At 33.4% G+C, this 21,179-nt stretch overlaps 5 protein-coding genes across 7 annotated transcripts in view; 2 read left to right on the top strand and 3 right to left on the bottom strand.

The window, feature by feature from the left end:
* Positions 1–5,214, bottom strand: part of LOC142220892 (mitochondrial glutamate carrier 1-like) — a 31,076-nt gene extending 25,862 nt beyond the window's left edge. Inside the window, exon 1 of the mRNA XM_075290298.1 lies at positions 4,990–5,214. The gene's annotated coding sequence lies outside the window, so the exon portion shown is untranslated. The remainder of the gene's footprint in view (positions 1–4,989) is intronic.
* A 1,349-nt stretch (positions 5,215–6,563) lies between these two features.
* On the top strand, positions 6,564–8,454 carry aurA (aurora kinase A). The gene is made up of 3 exons (XM_075290297.1): positions 6,564–6,864; positions 6,923–7,307; positions 7,373–8,454. The coding sequence occupies exons 1-3, from the start codon at positions 6,721–6,723 to the stop codon at positions 8,185–8,187; spliced, it is 1,344 nt and encodes a 447-aa protein (XP_075146412.1). The 5' UTR covers positions 6,564–6,720; the 3' UTR covers positions 8,188–8,454.
* A 306-nt stretch (positions 8,455–8,760) lies between these two features.
* Positions 8,761–13,465, bottom strand: LOC142220890 (uncharacterized). Of its 3 annotated transcripts, none has more exons than XM_075290295.1 (5): positions 13,168–13,465; positions 12,655–12,983; positions 12,332–12,592; positions 11,383–12,115; positions 8,761–9,482 (listed from the first exon to the last, which is right to left on the bottom strand). In XM_075290295.1, the coding sequence occupies exons 1-5, from the start codon at positions 13,346–13,348 to the stop codon at positions 9,427–9,429; spliced, it is 1,560 nt and encodes a 519-aa protein (XP_075146410.1). In that variant the 5' UTR covers positions 13,349–13,465; the 3' UTR covers positions 8,761–9,426. The 3 variants fall into 3 exon arrangements, with proteins under 3 accessions (XP_075146410.1, XP_075146411.1, XP_075146409.1); XM_075290296.1 differs by having other exon boundaries at positions 12,362–12,592; XM_075290294.1 differs by having other exon boundaries at positions 11,383–12,592.
* Positions 13,466–14,690: 1,225 nt separating this feature from the next.
* Positions 14,691–17,643, top strand: LOC142220888 (activating signal cointegrator 1 complex subunit 2). The gene is made up of 6 exons (XM_075290292.1): positions 14,691–14,809; positions 14,863–14,946; positions 15,001–15,158; positions 15,219–15,977; positions 16,039–16,179; positions 16,544–17,643. The coding sequence occupies exons 1-6, from the start codon at positions 14,777–14,779 to the stop codon at positions 17,586–17,588; spliced, it is 2,220 nt and encodes a 739-aa protein (XP_075146407.1). The 5' UTR covers positions 14,691–14,776; the 3' UTR covers positions 17,589–17,643.
* Positions 17,644–18,003: 360 nt separating this feature from the next.
* Positions 18,004–19,189, bottom strand: LOC142220889 (lymphokine-activated killer T-cell-originated protein kinase). Its single transcript, XM_075290293.1, has one exon. The coding sequence runs from the start codon at positions 19,134–19,136 to the stop codon at positions 18,105–18,107; it is 1,032 nt and encodes a 343-aa protein (XP_075146408.1). The 5' UTR covers positions 19,137–19,189; the 3' UTR covers positions 18,004–18,104.
* Positions 19,190–21,179: the final 1,990 nt, after the last annotated feature.

Genomic DNA, 21,179 nt, shown 5'->3' with positions numbered 1-21,179 from the left:
TCCGCTTTTTTATCGACAAATTTTGTTCAGCGATGAGGCTCATTTCTGGTTGAATGGCTACGTAAATAAGCAAAATTGCCGCATTTGGAGTGAAGAGCAACCAGAAGCCGTTCAAGAACTGCCCATGCATCCCGAAAAATGCACTGTTTGGTGTGGTTTGTACGCTGGTGGAATCATTGGACCGTATTTTTTCAAAGATGCTGTTGGACGCAACGTTACGGTGAATGGCGATCGCTATCGTTCGATGCTAACAAACTTTTTGTTGCCAAAAATGGAAGAACTGAACTTGGTTGACATGTGGTTTCAACAAGATGGCGCTACATGCCACACAGCTCGCGATTCTATGGCCATTTTGAGGGAAAACTTCGGAGAACAATTCATCTCAAGAAATGGACCGGTAAGTTGGCCACCAAGATCATGCGATTTGACGCCTTTAGACTATTTTTTGTGGGGCTACGTCAAGTCTAAAGTCTACAGAAATAAGCCAGCAACTATTCCAGCTTTGGAAGACAACATTTCCGAAGAAATTCGGGCTATTCCGGCCGAAATGCTCGAAAAAGTTGCCCAAAATTGGACTTTCCGAATGGACCACCTAAGACGCAGCCGCGGTCAACATTTAAATGAAATTATCTTCAAAAAGTAAATGTCATGGACCAATCTAACGTTTTAAATAAAGAACCGATGAGATTTTGCAAATTTTATGCGTTTTTTTTAAAAAAAAAGTTATCAAGCTCTTAACAAATCACCCTTTATATTCGAATCGACGTAGCTGACCGATCAGTATCTCAATTGTTCGGAAATTATTTCCCAAACGAAATTACCATCACATAATGTTTATCTCAAATTAGTGTGACATTAAATTGGCACGTATAACATTAGAACTCAAAGTTTTGAAAGAAATCTTAGTGATATTATTATTAATTATTATGATCTCTCTTACAATGACTGAAGTCTTAGAGAAATCTTGGGCGTATTGAAACTGAAGTAAAAAATAACTCAACTCACTCACAAATAAGGTACTTTTCCTATTTAACGAAAAGTTAGTGCAGTTTTTTTTTTAATTCCATATGTAATCTTCGAAATAGAAACGAACGTTTCTACATTACAAAATCTTGGTTAATCGATAAAGAATACTATGGAATTAAAGCAACGGCATATTAATTAAACTATTCTTATCGGATTTTATTACGTATGTCATTTATTTGTGATCAATCAAATACCATATTCACTCTTTCACAAAGTAAACGAACAAGAATTGTAAAGATTGTCATTTACTGTTATGGTAACACTTCGATTAATTCGAATTGCAATGTTATCACATTCAGAGAAATACGTAATATTTTTTTTAAACCATAAAATATGAATTTTTGTATTTTGTATACAAACTAATTATTACATGATATTTTGTAAAATGCTATAATATCGATACATTTCAACGCAAAAACTCATAAAACTCAGACATGAGTTTGCTCGGATCGAATAGTACTAGTCCTCTAATCTAAATCGCATAAGCTCCATAATACACCGCTTTATTAAAGTTGGTTAAAATTAACAATAGAAACTCAGCCCCAAGAAGGATTGTTTCTAGATCTGATTTATCTCCCGATAAATTTTTCGTTGATAAGTCCTTTTAATAGTTCCTTGCAATTTCGTTACTTCCCTCTTAGATGGAGAAGTTCTTTTGTTACTCCCCTCCACAAGGCTGGAAGTGCATTGGAAGTTTAAAATTATTGAGTGATAGCAACAAGAGTGTTATTCCGAAGATTTTTAAAAAGATGGTTACGGATATTTTTTATTCCATACGATTTTGCATCCTTGCCAGCATGGATTTCGTAAGGGCTTAAGGACTATTACGAAGGTCAGTATAGCACATTGTCAATAAAACTAATTAATTATTTATAAAATCCAAAATAAATTTACTTTTTATTTAAATAACAGTATGAAAGAATTTTTAGAAAAAGTATAGAATATATAAGTGCAAATCAAATAAGCAAAAAATATGGCTAAAGTTTCAAATAACATCCCCAAATACTTATTCCAGCTAATAAGGATAACTACCATTGGCAATTACAGACATTTTTATTAATTTATTTATTCTTTTATAAATCATTCATTCGGAAACATACTGTTCAAAACTACGTCCAAGGAATTCTCAAACATCGATCGAAACTACGAAGTCCGTATACAACGTATACTATCCTATTAACAATGAGCTTGATCCCGTCTCTATTATAATGTTGGGTGCATGATACCAATGTTTACTGATTTTAGTAAGACATTCGACATGTTTTGTCATAAGTTGTTATTATATAAATAGGGTAGGATTTGCCTAACCACTTCATTTAAGTGGGTTGTCGTAGGCAGACTGTATCAGTTTTGAGTAACATTCGTGGTGTTTCGTCGTCCCATCGGGTGTGCCTCAGGGTAGCCATTTTGGACACGTACTATTTTTTCGTTTATAAAAGATTTGCTCCAATCCATAGTTAATTCAAAGATTTTGATGTATCAAAGCTTCTCTTCTTCAGTAATAAGACAGAAGCTCACCACTGATGGACTGAATAGTTTAAGTGAGCCTGAAATAACGACCTGCCAGCATGCCTAAACTAAAAGGGCTTCCATTCCTTTTTTGCTATTAGGTCCACCCCTCTGTCCTTCAATATCAGGAAGAATTGCAGAGATAGAAGGGACTACTACCGCCATCGAACATTTGCCATCATAACAGCCTTCTCACGTAGTAAGAGCTTACAGGTAGCATACCAACAGATTCTAGTTCCCCTGGAATATGTAAGGTAGTTCCTAGTCTTGCTGACTCATCCGCTTCGCAGTTCCTCGGTATGTTCCTATGACCAGGCAACCAGATTAGGTGAATATTGTACTGCTCAGCCATCTCGTTGAGAGATTTGCGGCAGTCGATGGCCGTTTTCGGAACACAGAGTCCAAGGATTTTATTTCAGGTTGACTGTCTGAGTATATATTAATGCCAACATTTGTTGGAACATTACTTCTCATCCAATTCGCCACCTCTGTTATTGCTCATATTTCAGCCTGACAAAACACTACAGTGATTAGGTTATCTTTTCACTATTTGAAGTTCCAGGTCTTAATAATATACTCCGGAACCCACTTGTCCATTCAAATTTATCTGCTATACGATGTCAAGGAACTGACATCGTATAGCAGATACAACTGGTACAAAATCTTTCAAATGCTTGCTGCGAAAATGTCAAACGCCCATAACAAGGTTTAAAAACACATGCCAATGACTTTTATCGTGGCTACTTTTTTGTTGGCAGCATAAAAACATAAAGATATCGATAAATATACCCAAATAAAATTTTGTTTTAAACCTCCTCCATCTCCTGGCTACAGAACAAGAAAACTTTGAACTTAAGGCAGTTAAAAATTTGGAACGTATCACCCGGTTATCATTATAACTTGCAATGGACAGAGTGTTGCCAGGTGATTTGTGAACCTTCTACCCCAAAAATAAAAAAGATTTTACAAAACGTCCAAAAATTTTAGAAATGTGAATAGGTGCAAAAGGCTTTCCCAAATTAAAAAAAAAATACAGTAGTGATAAACTTTAATGCCCGTATTCATAATAATTTACTGACAGTTTATCGAAGGAATTTATGGCCTACTATGGCAATAGTAGGTTTAAAGTCTACGTAAACTTTTATGAAAATGGGGGTAAAAATTCAATTAAATAAAAATAAAAAAGTACAATAAAAAAATTCAGTGCATATATGTTGTAAATTAAATTAATTAAATATATAAGTTGCAATTCGTTTTATAAAGTAGAATAATAAAAAAAATAGTTCGGGGACAAATCTACTTTAGCAAAAGTTGTTAAAAAATAAACAATTTTTTTGGAGTGTAGGAGAAGGGGTTTTAAAGCGAAAATGTTGTTGTCCAGAAGGGCGTTGGTTGATTAAATAAATAAATAAATAAATAAAATAAATAAATGTTAAGTAAACAATTTATCGGAAAATCCTAGTTTTCGAGATATCGGCATCTGAAAATCGTTATTTTTCTTTATATTTTTGTTAATTCTGACAGCAATTTTTCATGAAGTTTATGAAATTGCGTTTGTTTTTGGGCTTTTGGTAAAAATAGTGCATTTTAAAGAGAAAATATTAAGCAAACATTTTGTCGGAACTACTACGCTCTAGTTTTCGAGATACCGACCCTTGAAAATTGGCGTATAGGTGGACGGCCTTCGGTCGGGGTTTGAGACTTTCTCCTATCGACAGTGTCCAAAGTGGGCTAATACGAACCTAAAGTGGATAGGTGGCCGGCCTTCGGCCGGTGTTTGAAATTTTTTCCTATGGTCAGAGAGTGGGCTAACGCGAACCCAAAGTGGATAGGTGCGACTTTCTCCAATGGGCAGAGTCCAAAGTGGGCTAACGCGAACCAAGGACCTCTCCGAGTCCATGTTATTGTAACTATATTACTTTTAGGATGATAATGTGCGATGGATACTAAATCCAATATACCTTAAAATGAAAACTTTAGGGGTCTGTAACTACGAAAATAGGTCTTTCCGACAAAAATTGGTATATTACATTTTGTGTTTAGAATCGAAGCGTGCCAGCGTGCCAGTAGATTCGCTGGCCAAAAATTGGACCAATCGGACCACTTGTACTAAAGTAGATTTAAGCCAGCCCACCAACCTGGCAACACTGAATGGACATCGCCGAATCAAAAACAACAAAAAATCCAATCAATCTCTTGGTGCTAGCGAAATAGGAGCATCGCCGCACTTGGAAAAAAGCAACAAGCAAGCTCAGATTACATACACTCCCAACCCTTCTCCTATTTTTTGCTGACAAAACCAATTTGAATTTACGTAATGGGGCAACATATCCATTATTTTATATTACTTATTAATATTTTTATAGTTTCATATTATACATCATCAGCCAATACAGCAAACGAATAAACAAAAGATTTTTTTGTGACGACACTTTATCGGCTAAAAAAACTTACTTTAGTTTTGTGTATGTGTAACGAATATTTTGCAGGGAATTGAATTACGATTTAATTGACAGTAAATTTCTATAGGATTTAGACTATTTTTTATTTATTACAATTTATGATCCGCCACTCAGTTAAAAAATAAAATTAACAACACCCTCCGCGGATACACTTTCAGGCAAAATCAGCCGTTTGATTTGACTTGTCGAGGGTCGTTTCGGAAACGAACTAGTATCAATTATTGGTGCACTTCGAGAGGAACATCTGACCTACACAATCTCCATCTCTTTTACTCTTCCATTCCATCGTTCCTCTGTGTGGTTTGAATTCGTCGTTTCACTTGACAGCTGTTTGTCATATGATTGTCATATCGATATTTAATGGGCCGTTCACATTTGATATTCAATCCCTGAAAGATTTCAAATCCCTACAAATGATGTTATTCCACTCGTTGGGGATATCTAAATTTTTATACACAAACGCTTTGAACGACGTTCACATTATGCCCGAAATCTCAATTTTTGACATTTGAAATCTTGGCGATTTGCAAAATTTAAAAAAAAAACGAGCAATGCGTGAACGTAGATTTACCAAAATGAATATTCTCATAATAGTGAAGATTACAATCTTGTTACGTAGAAGTGTGAATTCCCAATTTGAAATGCTGGCAGGGCATTTGTATATAAGTATTCCGAAAAAGTGTTAAAAATAAAAGTAAAACATGAATGGCACATAAAATATTATCTACCATAAGTATTATAAAATTTAGACATTCTGCGATATGTCTTCGAACATAGCTTATAGAGGGGCCAATATCTGGAATATGTTTCGGAAATTGGACACAGGCATTACGTCCGGAAGAACCTATACTTTGAACGACGCATAAATGAAATTCAATGCCAAAATCGGTATTTTTATGCAAATTCAATTAAATCACTTTCAACAATTTTTTAAAGATTTCATCATGCACCGTCCAGATTATAAGTTTTTCCGAACGGAATGTCTGTGTTAGTAAAGAATATTACAGTTTGTCCAATCGATACGAATTGTCTACGAAGACTAAATAATCGGTAAATGTGTTATAGATCCCATAAACATGCAGCAGCATCGATTATGCCTTCGGACTTAACTAATATTGTGGCCAATATATGGGATACGTTCGACACGAGCACTTTCGTCCGGATAAACTTATACTCTGGACGGCGCATTACAGTGTGGCCAAACGCTAAGCTGCCGGAAAAACTTATAGTCAGAACGACTCATTCCAAACACAGACATTCCGTCCGGAAAAACTTATAGTGTTGACGGCCCATAAGTCATGGGAACGAGCGAAAGGAAGTTGGAGAAACCTAAATCTAGACGAATGTGAGTGACTACCGTTAGTTTGCAAATTGCTTTCGTTCGGATATCAGAAATAGGCTGCAAACATCGCACAACACACTAAGTGAGAACGCTACACAAAAATTTCATATTGGCATCAGCAGTTTCTATTTTCGGCCCACACTATTCTCTCATTGTGTGATGGTAATGTGTAGAGCTGGCATCACTTTTCCATTTGACATTTCCATAGCATTCACCTACACGCTCATCACAAAACACACACACACACACACACATATTTTGTTTAAATTTTCAAACGGTTCATAGTCTGCTGCGAGACAGGACGTTTTGGAATTTAATTTTTCACGAATCGCTGAAATCCATAATACTTTGCTGGCGAAATTTCTTCTGCAACTTAACGAAATGTATAAACCACCTACCTCTGGTCTCAGGGATCAGTTAAAACACAAGACCGGACCCGGAATTTCGTCCGAGTACCAGACACATGCTGGGCAAACTAGAAATCATATTGGCGGGAGTAATAATATTCAGCGTAACAACAAAAAGGTAAATCTTAATTTATTTATTATAAAAACTTTAAATTACTCTCAAATGCATCCATTAGCCAACAGAAGTAGGTGCAAAAGTAAGTTCTAACAATGGAATACAATCAACTAAATCATCATCGTCGAGCGTTCCTCAACAAACCACTACGGCGCCCAAAACTACAGCAGCTAAAGTTGATGGATGGAGAAAAAACCTACCTCACCAAACTACATCTACAGCATCTAAAACTCAAAATAAGGAAAATGTTGGCAGTAGTGATACAAAGCCTGAAATGGCATCTGGATCAAATAATGCAAAAGTTGATGCATGGAGGAAAAATATTCCACACACTCAGGCTACAACAGCTAAACCTCAATTGTCAAACGAAAACAATACCAATAATAGTGATACGGGTCACGAAAAAGAGAAAACTGCCAGTACTGGTGGTGAAGGCATTAAGACTGGTAAGTATATAAATTGAAATGAAGTGTACAGATCAATAATTAAATGCTGTATATTCCTTCCATAGAACCAAAAAAGGATAAGAAGGTATGGTCTCTTGCTAATTTCGATATTGGCCGTCCATTGGGTCGTGGAAAATTCGGCAATGTTTATTTAGCTCGAGAGAAGGAATCAAAATTTGTAGTAGCTCTAAAAGTACTCTTCAAACAACAAATTCATGAATCTAATGTGGAACATCAGGTTCGAAGGGAGATAGAAATTCAATCTCATTTGCGTCATCCCCATATACTTCGATTGTATGGATATTTCCATGATGATGCACGTATATACTTAATATTGGAGTATGCTCCAAAGGGTACATTGTTTAAAGAACTACAAGCACAGCCATTAAAACGTTTCGAGGAACGACAATCGGCGATATATATTAGATCATTGGCATCAGCCTTGCAATATCTCCATGAACGGGATGTAATACATCGTGATATTAAACCAGAAAATTTACTCTTAGGCCATAAAGGAGACTTAAAGATAGCCGATTTCGGATGGTCTGTGCATGAACCGAATTCTATGCGTACTACTCTATGTGGTACGTTGGATTATCTGCCACCAGAAATGGTTCAAGGTAAGCCACATACAAAGAATGTAGATCTTTGGAGTTTAGGTGTACTATGCTATGAACTCTTGGTGGGGCGAGCACCATTCCTAGCCACCGACTATGATGACACCTACAAGAAAATCATCAAAGTTGATTACAAACTCCCAGATCATGTAACAAAGGCAGCAGCACATTTTATATCAAAATTATTGGTCTTAAATCCACAAGAGCGTTTGCCATTGGATAAAGTTCTTCAGCATCCTTGGATAGCAGCTCACACTCAATGATTCCATGTTCCAAACAGACTGAATCCCATTTTTTCATTAATTTAAACAAATGCGAAACTATTATTTATATTTTTATCAAAATGTGTTTTTTGTTCGTAACCGTCATAATTGTAACTCAAACGCCAAATCCCATCCCTTACCTTAAACTCTTCTACTTGTTAATTTCTTAATTTTCTATATTTTTATGTTTCATTTTTTTTTTATAAATTTATTTAAGTTTTCTTTTTTAATTAGATATCAATAAAATTACATATGAAAAAATAAGAACGATGGTGTGGTAAACTTAAAGTATCTTATGTTAATACATTCTGCAGTGTGGATTATCCACGTATATAAAATTTTTTTGAGACATTTGAAAGTTAAATGTGATTTTTTTGTTCCAAGGCCAAATTTATACGAAATTCTCTTACAACAATGAAGAGTTCTTTACAAAAAGTACTTTGTTGCACATTTACATTATCACAGTAATAGAAAAGAACAATCTTTGTTCTGGCTTTGGAGAAATTTGTCATGGTCCATTTGCAAAGATTGTGTAGATAATACCGAAAGTTATGAAGTAAATTCGAAATATAATTTTAAAAAAAAAAATACAAAACAAAACAAAATGAGAAATGATTATTTACTTGCTCATATCCGCTATATAGTTGGCAGATTGAATCTCTTAAAGTGTCCTTTAACGAATGGCGTGCATATTTGAAAGCATGGCAAATTTACTATATTGATCTTATTTATCTATCTATTCTCAATAACATTTGCTTACACTATTGAACGACAAACAAAACCATTGTAAAGAAACATTTTCACATAATACAATTTGAAGTAATAATAAAATTGAAGTTAGTGGAATTTAAGAAATATCCTGTATGACAGTAATTTAATCACCCATATTCCGGTAATCGTAATGGCATATAGAAAGCTGTTTTTGTTTTCTTATAACTAGCAAGCTCCTTGCCAAAAGAGCTAAATCTAATCTCCTTATAGATCCAAAACTTTTGTGTTTTAAATAAACTACCCGATTAAATTTAGGATTTGCTACTAAACGGAACAGGTGAAAATGTGTTTTTTTTTAGGACTGCCAAATTTGTTTCTCGAAAACAAAAACAAATGTCATTGAAGCAGAAAAGAGCACATAGTAAATGCATTCGAATAAAAAATGATTATCTTAATTCTAAATATAAGCCTATACTTAAAACATAAATTATATGTAGTAGTTTTAAATTATTACATGCTATGTCCGATTTAATGTCGTATAGCTTTATCGGCTTTCTTACGGGCCGAAGGATTCGAGTAATCATCTGAAAGAGAATACGAAAAAATAAAGTTTTTAGTATGCAATGGGTATCCCAAAAAAAGGATATTTTAAAATCTCGATATATTCCACATGGAAAAAAGTAAATTTATTCAAATTCTTCAAAGTGAAAATTTTACAAAACAAAAAAATCTTATTTTGCAGCAAAATTTTATTTCCATTGAAAACTTTGTCAAATTTTTATTTTTATAGAAAATTTTCTCAAAATTTTATTTCCATTGAACATTTTGTCAAAATAATAATTTCTTTGAAAATTGGTGAAAATTTGATTTCTATACACATTTTATTTCTATAGAAAATTTTCTCAAAATTCTATTTCTATAGAAGATTTTCTCAAAATTTTATTATAGAAAATTTTGTCAAAATGTTATTTCTGTAGAAAATTTCTAAATTTTGTCATTTCTATAGAAAATTTTATCAAAATTTTATTTCTATAGAAAATTTTCTAAAAAAAATATTTCTATAGAAAATTTTCTAAAAAAAAAATATTTCTATTGAACATTTTCTAAAAATTTTATTTTTATAGAAAATTTTGTCCAAACGTTTTAATTTCTTGTTTACTATGTATAAAGGGTTGTGCGTCAGGATTTTAATTTTAATTTTAAGTTTTTTTTTTAGTTTCGTTTTAATTATAAAGTTAAGTTTTTATTTGGAATACTAGAGCTCTATTGATTGAATTCTATCAACCAACGCCCTTCTGGATTAAATAAATAAATTAATAAATAAATAAATACATAATTTTATTTCTATAAAAATTTTTCTATAGAAATATTCTCAATTTTTTTTTCTAAAGAAAATTTACTCAAAATTTTATTTTTTCCAAAAAATTTTCTCAACATTTCTATAGAACATTTTCTTAAAATTTTATTTATATAGAAAATTTTCTCAAAATTTTATTTCTTTGTTTTTTTTTTTAATTTTATATCTATAGAAAATTTTATTTCTATAGAAAATTTTCTCAAAATTGTATTTCTATAGAAAATTTTGTCAATATTTTGTTTCTATAGAAGATTTTTTCAAAATTTTATTTCCATAGAAAATTTTCTCAAAATTTTATTTCTATAAAAAATGTTCTCAAAATTTTATTTCTATAGAAAATTTTCTAAAAAAATTATTTCTATGGAAACATTTCTCAAAATGTTATTTCTACTGAAAATTTTGTCAAAATTTTATTTGTATACTAAATTTTCTCAAAATTTTATTTCTATAAAAAATTTTCTAAATTTTTTTTCTATAGAAATTTTTTTCGAAATTTTATTTCTGTATTTTCTCAAAATTTTATTTATATAGAAAATTTTCTCAAAATTTGATTATTTATTTATTTATTTCTATAAAAAATTTTGTCAACATTTTACTTCTATAGAAATTTTTTTCAAAATTTTATTTCTATAGATTTTCTCAAAATTTTATTTCCATTGAACATTTTCTCAAAATTTTATTTTTATAGAAAATTTTCTCAAAATTTTATTTCTATATTTTTTTTTTCTAAAAAATGTATATCTATAGAAAAATTTATTTCTAAGAAAATTTTCTCAAAATTTTATTTCTATAGAAAATTTTCTCAAAACTTTATTTTTATAGAAAATTTTCTCAAAATTTTATTTCTATAGAAAATTTTCTCAAAACTTTATTTCTATAGAAAATTTTCTCAAAACTTTATTTCTATAGAAAATTTTCTCAAAACTTTATTTCTATAGAAAATTTTCTCAAAATTTTATTTCTATAGAAAATTTTGTCAGTAATCGGAGAACGATAATCAAACCATTTAGCAAATGGTCATGAAAATTAAATATTTTAAATCGTTAAAACAACGATTCTCGTTGACCTTTGACTTTCGCATTTTGTGAAAAATTCAAAAAAAGCCTTTTAAATAAACAATTACTTACCATCATCATCTTCCTCCATAGCACCCTCATCTAAACGCAAACCATCGCCAAATTCTTTTCCTTGATCTTCGGCAACTTCATTTTTCAAATTCTCCAATAATTGTTGATTATGCTTAACAGCAATATCACCCGCAGCTCCGCCCTCAACTTCATTATCTCCCGCCAAGAGGCCAGCATCGTCATCATCATTATTTACATTATCTTTAGGATGCTTGACAGCATCATTATCAGTATCAAAGAAATTATTAATGTCTTCGTCATGAGGTATATTAGAGTCGTCATTCATGTTATCATTGACCTCATGTGCACCAAAATCAAAATTATTGTTATTGGGTGGCGCCTTCAATGCTGATGCTTTGGGTTGTGCATCTTCTTTATTAGAATCGCCTGCATCATCATTTTTAGACTGTTCGTTATTATTTTTTTGTAACAATTCCTCTTCTGGATATGGTGCTACATTTTCCGGTAGTTTTTTCTGATTGGGCGGTAAAGCCAATGGAGGCGAATTGCTTGTACTGCTATTATCACGACCATTACGAGTATTTGCGGAAGTGGCATTTAAAGCAGCGGCGACTGCCATTTGTGGTTCGGACTTCGTTATAGGCGAAGAAGTTTTATGTTTTGGAGCTCCCAAAGGAGCCACTTGCTTTTTAGTTTCATTTGCTTCGGGCTTTTGTACTACATTTGCTACTTCTCCTTCTTCGGGTACTGTCTTAATAGGCTTGGGAACGATCTGAAAATTTTCAACGGAATTTAGTATTAAACTACCATTATAATTTTTTGTTATGTAGGGCTTAAACACTGGATTAGTATTTTGTATTTCTATATCTTGTTTAGTTGTAGCTGTTATTTTTTTGCTGTCCTCAAATTCCCCTTTTGGTGTAATCTCCTGATGTATACCACCTTCACCAATTTGATTGTTATTTTTACTATTACTAGTTTTATTTACTATTACAAGTTGGTAAACGCCTTCACTCACAGGCTCCTGAAGATTGAATGTTTTTTGACTAGTACTGGGATTGTTATTATCAGCTACATGCGGCTTGGGGAATACAGGATTCCTTTGAATTGCTTTTAAATCGCAATGTGATTCATATTCCTTTAATTTAGCTTCCAATACATTAAGCCTTTCGAATTGTTGATGCTTATCTGTTTCCGATAGTAAACTTTCCAAACGAGTCTTCTCCTTTTCTGCTGCATCATATTTTTCCTGCAAAGTTACAATGATCTCGTAATATGAATTATATTATCTTAAGGATTTAATCTACATACCTTCCACATGTATACTTCCCCAGATTTATTGGATTTCTCTTTCTTTATTTCAGATTTAAGAGATTGCACCTTATTTTCCAAACCATTGATGTTTTCTAAATGCTGTTTGTTTGCTTTTGCGTTCTCTTCCTTTAATTCTTTATGTTTACTTTGCAAGAGTTTATGGGCTTGTTCCAATTTTTCGTAGCTCATTTGAGCTTCAACTTGTTCCTTTTGATATTTGTCCTCCAGATTTTTAATGTTCTGTTCAAGGTTACGTTTTGTTTCCAAATATTCGGTACGTTCACGTTCTTGGTTCTTTTCCAAGTGGAACTTTTGTTCGACCAAGGCTTTGGGAGAAGAAAAAACAATGTTATAGAAATGAACAGAGGAATTGGAGTATTCGACAATCCCCTTTCCTCACCTCTAAAGGGCTTCGCAAATAGAAAAGGGGACACGATTTTCAACACATTGTATATATAGGAAATGATCAACCTTAATCCTCCAGAGCGTTGCAATTCTTATGCTACTTACTTGTTAATCGTTCATTTAATGCTTCTTGCTGTTTCTCACAACGCAAACGTTCTTCTCTTGTTTCATCCAATTGAATTTGTGAGCTATGGAAAATAGCCACCATTCCCACAGTAAGAACCAATATGCCCAGACATACTAGGTATCTGCATCGCCCGGTTCGGGCGAAACGCGTACCACTCATCTTCCTTTTATCCAGTTTTATAAATTGCACCAACTTGAAAGATGGGACGTAACTTCAATTAAATATTATTTTTGTTTAAAACTTTCCGTATTTCAGAAGGATGTCCGTTCTCTGGAAAATTGCATCAGCTGTTTAGTTCATAAATTCAGTATTACCAATCATATTCAAAATTACTATTAAATGTAAAAACACAACCATGGCCGTAGGCTGGAGGTGTGATCAACTATTGGTCACACCATAATTTATATTTGATGGCAATCGATAATGCAGTTTTCAGGTGTGATTGGTGACACATTTATCGATTTTTAACTTATAGTATGCAATTCTTAGCTTTTGACTACTTTGATTTTGTTCAAAAACATTTTGTACGTCTGGACGGAATGTTTGGGTTTGTAAAGAATTTTGCAGTGTAGGCAAACGTTAACAATTGTCGTTAAAACTGTCATTGATCACATTAGCAAGCTGCAGTATTGGTGATGTCTTCGAACGTAACTTATAGTGTGATCAATATCGGAATAGGTTTCGAATAGGTGGTCACGAGCATTATCGTACGGATAAACTTGTATTTTGAACTGTGTATTAATCCGCAGTCCAGACTATAAGTTATTCGGACGGAGTGTCTGTGTTTCTAATGAATCTTACAGTGTGGCCAAGTGCAAGAACTTGTCGGCAATTACTAAATAATCGGTAATCGATTATGCCTTCGGTCTTATCTTATAGTGTGGCCAAGATCTGGGATATGTACAACACGAGCACTGTCGTCCGGATAAACTTATAGTCTGAAGGGCGCTTAATGCGCAGTCCAGAACATAAGTATATCCGAACAGAATGTCTGTGTTTGCAATGAATCTTGCAGTGTGGTCAATCACTGTCGGCGATGACTAAATAATCGATAAATGTGTTATCGATAACATTAACAAACAGTAGTATCGATTATGTCGTCGAACATAACTCATAGTGTGGCCAATATCTGGATATTCTTGACACGAGCACTGTCGTCCATATAAACTTATAGTCTGGACGATGCATTGCAATGTGACCGAACGCTCAGAATTGCCGGAGGTAGGTAAAGTATCGAAAAATATATTATTGATCCCATTAACAAGCTGCGGTATCGATTATGTCTTCGAGCATTCCATTCGGATAAACTTATAGTCTGAACGGCGAGTAAAAGCACAAAGCCAATATAAATAGTAACCCGTTCAGATATTTATGATTATTTTAACACGTCTGGGGATTTCATTTAAAATGAGGGTGTGGGTAATGGGTCGCCATTTGTTTTACAAAAATCCTAAACAAAATATATAAATAAGTTGTCTTAATGCCGGTACCTTATACTAACGATGAACTTGAGACACCCTAACAATTACCAGCTGATTGTATACGTGCAAATTTGTTTCCATCAGATTCCATCAGCAGAAAGGAAAAATGCCACCTGCCAACGATAGGAAAGTTCAAAAGGTAAGACTCCCAATGTATACTATCCAAGTGACCCTAAAAACAAATGTCTACAGATGAACCCGGAAAAGAAATCTCTTACGGAACTGCACTTCGAAGTTGTTGACGATGATGGTGTAAAGCGTAATATTCCGGCTTTGGTTAGTATTGTTATCTATAACTATTAAATCCTATTATTGACACCTGTTATTTAGGATAGATATTGGGCTCCACGTACCATATTTTCTAATTACACCGGCTTAGTGGTATCCGGGGGTCATTTTAAAACTGGAGCTTCTTTGGAAGAATGGAAGCATGAAGCAAATACATTTAAAACGGATATGGAATTTCTACTAAGTTTGAGCCAACATGAGTAAGTTGTTCTATAGTATTTTCTAGTTCTTGTTTAACGAGTGCGATTTCAAAATCTTAGATTTTGGTCATATATGCTATATCAGCCTTCGGCATTGGGAGCTGTTGTATCTTTTCTACAAAAAGCTACACCCTTCTATATGAATATATTTAATGATGGTCCGCCAAAGGCAATTTCGGATGTTTACGAGGAAATCCTAAACTTGGTTTTACGCATTATTTGCCGCATACTTTCCCCTAAAGAGTCTAATGACTCTTGGTTAAAGAAAGAAGATCTGAAGAGTTTGATTTACAAAAATTTTCTTATTTCTATTCCAATGATATTCGATTTAATAATAGCTGTGGGTAATGGCAGCAAAGAAAATACTGATCTATTACACAAAATAATAAGCACAGTATTAACGATTGAACCGAATTATAAACAAGATCTTCAGCACGCTCTGTCATTCTTTCGAGCTGCCTTTCGTTCCATTCACACTCAGACCGAAAACGAAGGTTTCGAAGGAGCCGGTGGTGGACAGCCCGATGAATCTTGTGAAACTCCTTTTGATGATGTCGCCCTATACACATTGGATTGTGCATTGACATTAAGTGTGCTATTTGATGTGTGTCCAGAAGCCAAACTTATCGCAATAGACATAAAATTGCCTCAAGCAATAGCCAATTTCTACGACAATACGGTGCCTTTTCTTTACAAAAATATATATTTAATCAATGAGGCGTCTAAAAGTTTGACTTGGTTAAACTATGCCCGCATGCACTTTCTAAAAGCATTTAGAAGTGTGGCATCAAATGTGCTGGAGACAATATTGGCAAAACCGTAAGTTTTTATATATACTCGCCAATATTTGAAATTACTATATTTGTCTTATACATTTTAGTGAAAGCAGTCTTTCGAAATCTGAAGAATATATTGGATTAATGACCGAGTGCTTGTCGGAGCAAACTTTTGTTGTTGATTATGAACGACATTATTCACTAGCAATGGATATGGATATATTGAAAGAAGTTTGTCCAGATTTGTAAGTAAACAAAAAAAAACACAACATTTTAAGAAATTTGAAATTTTTTAGAGGCAGTAGACTATTATTGGCCTCATTTGGCTTATTGTATTGTGTTAATAAAATTGAAATTGGAAATTATGGAGATTAAGACATATCAACATAATTTCTTTCGAGATTATAGCCGAAATAAAAAACTATTAGAAAAATCAAACTTTCCGATTTAAACAAAGCCAAAATGAATGCAAACTTGAATTTCTTATTACATGTACATACAAGTATATATGGATCATGTCATATTACAATAAATAGATTGTCTATGCCAGCCTATGTCCTTATGTCACACAATTACCTTATCTACATGCAACATTCTCTAATTTTACAGGGATAATTTCAAAGCAGATTTTGTCGTTGATGGCTATCGTACAGAATGTGCAGCAGCTGCTGTGGATATTGGTATAAGCAAAGATATGCAAAATTCCATTTCGAACTGCATTTCCAATTCGCCAACAGATAGTGAATCTCGAAACAGTGTTCCTGATAGCACAAAAATATTGAATAAGCCCATCGAAAAACAACAGAGAGATATTGAATTGGAAGTAACCATGGTACTGGATTGTATGCCACATTTGGGTACAGGTTTTGTAAGACGTATACTAGACCGCTATGATAATACTGAAGAGGCAATGGCAGCACTTTTGGAGAATAATTTACCTCCTGATCTTGCCCAAGCTGATCAAACCGAAGTCTATATACCTCCAGATCCACAGGATAAAGTTTATCAAGAGACAGGAGTGAAACACTTTAACGTCTTCGACGGTGACAAATATGATGTAATGACGCAAGATAATCCTCAGTGCATAATAAAGAAAGGTAAGGGCATGCCAAATGCTCCTAAAAATGCTGCTCAACTTTTAGATGATAAACGCGATTTGGATGCTGTGAGACATAGATACCAAGAGTACACATTGGTAACGGAAGGTCATGAAAATAGTGATGGAGAAGAATATAATGACGAATATGATGACAGTTATGAGGCTTTGTTAGAAAGTGAAACGCGAGTGGTAAAGTCCAAAGATCTCAAAAAGGTTTTGGCGGATGTTGCCGATGTATCGGACGATGAAGAAGAAAGTGAATCCGAGGAGGAAGACTCAAGCCAAAAGGAAAATCAAAGAAGATCACACAACTTTTGTGAAAATCCAGAAGATATTAGAGCTCGCTATGAAGCTAGACGTCAAGCCAAGTGGTCCAAGAAGACAGGAACTATGCCACAACAACAAGCCCATGATCTGGTGGGTAAAGCCAAGGGTCAGGGCCAAGATAAGGAAACATTACGTAATCGACAAAAGAAGGAAGCAAATAAATCATCAAGAGCGAATCACAATCGCAAAGCCGGTGCTGCATTTAAACGTAGCAAGGGCATGTTGTAAAAAGTGTTGTTATAATCAGCAGCAAAGCTGGACAAAATAAATTTATATACCAATATGTTACTGTTGCATTTCTCTATATTTGTATCCCATTTGTTTTTGTAGACCTTTAAAAATGGTTTAAAAAGTTCCAACGTTGTCCCGAATGGCTTTTTTAGCATTGCTCAGTTAGCCCGAAAATTCAATTCCCATGTCCGCATATCCACTACCAGGTAAAAGTGAATCTTCACCATGATCATGGTGTTCTATTCTCCATATTCACAATTTTTCGTGAAATTAATTCATTGGCGCAAGTCCTAATATTTTGGTTTTAACAGTCAGTTACCCAAAATAAAAATTTTAACTGAACAAGCGGATGAGTTACTAACTGGAATTTGTGTGTTTATAGGCGGGATTACAAAGGCAAAAGTCATGGAAGTACAAAATACATAAAACAAAAATAAATTTATTCATTTTTTCTTAAGGAAAAGTAAAAATATGCGACTTCAAATTAGTACGTTATAAAAATAAAGGTCCCCTTTAATTTCCATCCAAATGATTCTTCAAAGAAGTTTGAATAATTTTGGCTGTAGGCCTGTCGGCTGGCAGATTATTTGTACACAAATAGAAAAGTTCCATCACAATGTTGTATTCCTCGTTCAAATCTAATGCTTGCGGCAATGCAGGTCTTGTTCCACACTTATATTCTTGCATGGGTATATCATCATCCATGGATGAGGATAACTCATCCTCAGTCATATCAGTTATGTCCAAAAAACTTTTGTCATCATCGCTCGATTCCTGATTGAGTTTTGAATCATCTTTATCCGTTAACGTATGTGGAGGAATTAATGCCACTGTCTCATATATGATTAAACCAAAACTGAAGATATCAGCTTTACTATCTATTACGTCTTCTTCGGCAATGACTTCTGGGGCACACCATAGAGTGGTGCCCACATAGCGCATACCAGGATTTTTTCGAAAATCGATTTTGCCCTCTTCGTCCAAGGGAATACTCACACCAAAGTCGCACAATTTGCATATCTCAAAATCGGCACCTTTAACCAAGATATTGTGTGATTTCAAGTCGCCATGTAATAGTTTGGCCTCTCTGTGTAAGTAATCTAGTGCTCCTGATATATCCACCAAAATTTTCTTTATGTATTTTGCTGGCAAAGCAGAATCACCATTGTCCAATCGTTCCTCTAAGATAGATCCCAATGATGTTTTACAACATTCCAAGGCCAAACTATCTACTTCGCCATGGGATTTTGAGATGCCACGAAACCCAACAATATTTGGATGTGTCAATTGCCGTAAAATGTTGGCTTCTTTGACGATGCGTTCATTAAAAATTTTTGAATTTTCTTGGTTCATAGTACGAATTCTTTGCGATACACGTTTAATTGCCCATGGTGATCGTGGTCCGCTTTTTGGCGACCTTTCCATATAATAGACATTCACACCTGTTCCATAACCCAACGTTTTCATCATTGGCGAAGCTGGAACTTTAAACGGTGTATTGGCTTCCAGTGAAATTGTCCTCAGAGGTTTCCTTGGTGTTTCCATGATGAAATCGTGCGCGTCGTTTCTTTTTGAAATAACAAAAGTGCTGCCAGATTTACACATTTGTTGACATTTTCATGTTTTCCTCTCTTAAAAGTCACATAAACAAAGATGTAGATTGCATAGATGATTCATTTCTGTGTAAACATAATATATTGTTAAAGGCCGGTATGCACCTCTAGCGAAAAATTTCATTCCCATAAGAAATGCATTGATATTTATGCTAACGAAATTTTCGGTAGCGTTCAATTTCGTAAGCTGGTACGCCCCAATAAACACAAAACTTTGAAAAATGCTAAATTTCAACAATTTTTCAAACATTTTTTCAAAGGATTGGGGTAATATTCAAGTTGAGAAATTGTTGAGAAAATCGCGTTCTCAACAAAAAACAGACATTACCCTCAACACTGAAATTCAACACATTAGCAATAATATCTCAAGTGTTATCCTCAAACTGAAATGCATCGCTACTCAATAATTTGTCAAACAATTTTCGATGCGAGTCAAATTCAAAATTAACATCGTTGCAAATACTTTTCAACCTAAATTTGTATGAATGATATCCCCACTTCAAATTGAAAGTCAAAGCCAAAATTCTATGAATTTTGTATAATTTATTCATTTTCATCAAAATAAAATATATAATAATACACTACATTACATAATACACTACAATACCAATTGATAAATACAGTAATCCCTCGATGTACGTCGTGATTGGTTCCGGAATTTGACGACGTTAATCGAAACGACGTAAACCGAATTAAAAACTGCTCATACTTACTCCTAAGTCCATTTATGTATGTATGTGCATGTACATAATAAAACAAACTTCAAAAATAAAGGTAATTCGGTAATTCGGTAATAATTTGACCATGTCTCTCGATTTGTGAAACAATTCCTGGGTTGCTCATTTGAGAATTTCATTAAGGTTCGGACCTTACTTATGTTTTATAAGATCTATAGGAATCGTTTACCACTGTTCCTTTATGATTCGTTCAATTTTTGCCACTCGGTTCGTGCTAATCAATTGGTGTTGCCCAGGGCTGTATCCGTTATGTGTGGATCTTTTTCAGTTAGGGTAGCCAGACATTTCAATATGCTCCCTAATCCCCTCCGTGTATTTTCACTCTCAAACGACACATATAAAAAGAAACTTCTCCAACATTATAGTGATTTTTTATAGTAGCTCACTTTCGCTATTTATAACTACTTCAACTTTTACTCAAGAAACTGATTATGATTTTTTTTATGTTACAATATATATAAAAAAAAACTTAAACCAAAACAAACAATAAAAAAATTAATATAAAAAAAAAAATAAAACAAAACAAAAAAAAAAAAAAAATAAATAAATAACTCATAAATTAAAACATATATATTTATTAACCACTTAGATTAACATTGCGGTTTTATACCGGCCAGTGTTAGGAGTAGTTTTGTTTCGCAGAAATAGGTTATATAACTTTAAGTCGAATTTATTACTCTTTTTATAAAATAAAATAATATAATATATATAACTCAAAGTAAAAAAAAAAAAAAAAAAAAAAAAAAAAAAAAATAAACGAATAGATTGTCATGATAAGTCCCTATTAATTTAGAAGATTATTCTGTTTAATTTAATATTATAATTAGTTTAAGCTTTTATTTTTATCTTAATTTAATTAATTTTAATTTTAAATGTTTTTGTAGTCTTATTGTAATTTATGTTAAATTGGCCACCTGAGGCTTCGAATTACAAAATTTAAATAAATAAATAAAAAAAAATAAAATAATTCATTCAGAGCTCTCCACCAAAATTAATTTCAAATATCATCAACTTACAAACACTCATATTCTTTTGTGAATGCTAATTCTCGTCTTACATTGGGCTACATGGCAAAAGTGAACATTTAGAGCTTTCCATTCCATAGGTTTATATTGCAGATCATACCTATTTACCTTTTTCAATTCACATGAAAGTCACAGATACCTCTCATTTTATTTTTTACGTGAGGCAATAAAAAGAATTGCAGTTGATTGAGACGATGTGTGAGTGCTCGCATT

This window comes from Haematobia irritans, chromosome 1 (assembly GCF_050003625.1).
Source record: "Haematobia irritans isolate KBUSLIRL chromosome 1, ASM5000362v1, whole genome shotgun sequence".
Lineage (NCBI taxonomy): Eukaryota > Metazoa > Arthropoda > Insecta > Diptera > Muscidae > Haematobia > Haematobia irritans.
The sequence above is the reverse complement of the archived record's forward strand: the minus strand, read 5'-3'. Positions and strand labels throughout refer to the sequence as shown.

What these genes read in the sequence shown, in the direction of transcription:
- LOC142220890 (XM_075290294.1), bottom strand. Translation starts at nt 13,348, where the DNA reads ATGAGTGGTACGCGTTTCGCCCGAACCGGGCGATGCAGATACCTAGTA. An exon ending in GGGAAGTATACATGTGGAAG is followed by an intron (nt 12,593 to 12,654) that starts GTATGTAGATTA and finishes GTAACTTTGCAG; the next exon opens with GAAAAATATGATGCAGCAGA. An exon ending in TATGGAGGAAGATGATGATG is followed by an intron (nt 9,483 to 11,382) that starts GTAAGTAATTGT and finishes ATTCTCTTTCAG; the next exon opens with ATGATTACTCGAATCCTTCG.
- LOC142220889 (XM_075290293.1), bottom strand. Translation starts at nt 19,136, where the DNA reads ATGGAAACACCAAGGAAACCTCTGAGGACAATTTCACTGGAAGCCAAT.
- aurA (XM_075290297.1), top strand. Translation starts at nt 6,721, where the DNA reads ATGTATAAACCACCTACCTCTGGTCTCAGGGATCAGTTAAAACACAAG. An exon ending in TTCAGCGTAACAACAAAAAG is followed by an intron (nt 6,865 to 6,922) that starts GTAAATCTTAAT and finishes TGCATCCATTAG; the next exon opens with CCAACAGAAGTAGGTGCAAA. An exon ending in TGGTGAAGGCATTAAGACTG is followed by an intron (nt 7,308 to 7,372) that starts GTAAGTATATAA and finishes TTCCTTCCATAG; the next exon opens with AACCAAAAAAGGATAAGAAG.
- LOC142220888 (XM_075290292.1), top strand. Translation starts at nt 14,777, where the DNA reads ATGCCACCTGCCAACGATAGGAAAGTTCAAAAG. An exon ending in CTAAGTTTGAGCCAACATGA is followed by an intron (nt 15,159 to 15,218) that starts GTAAGTTGTTCT and finishes TCAAAATCTTAG; the next exon opens with ATTTTGGTCATATATGCTAT. An exon ending in AAAGAAGTTTGTCCAGATTT is followed by an intron (nt 16,180 to 16,543) that starts GTAAGTAAACAA and finishes CTAATTTTACAG; the next exon opens with GGATAATTTCAAAGCAGATT.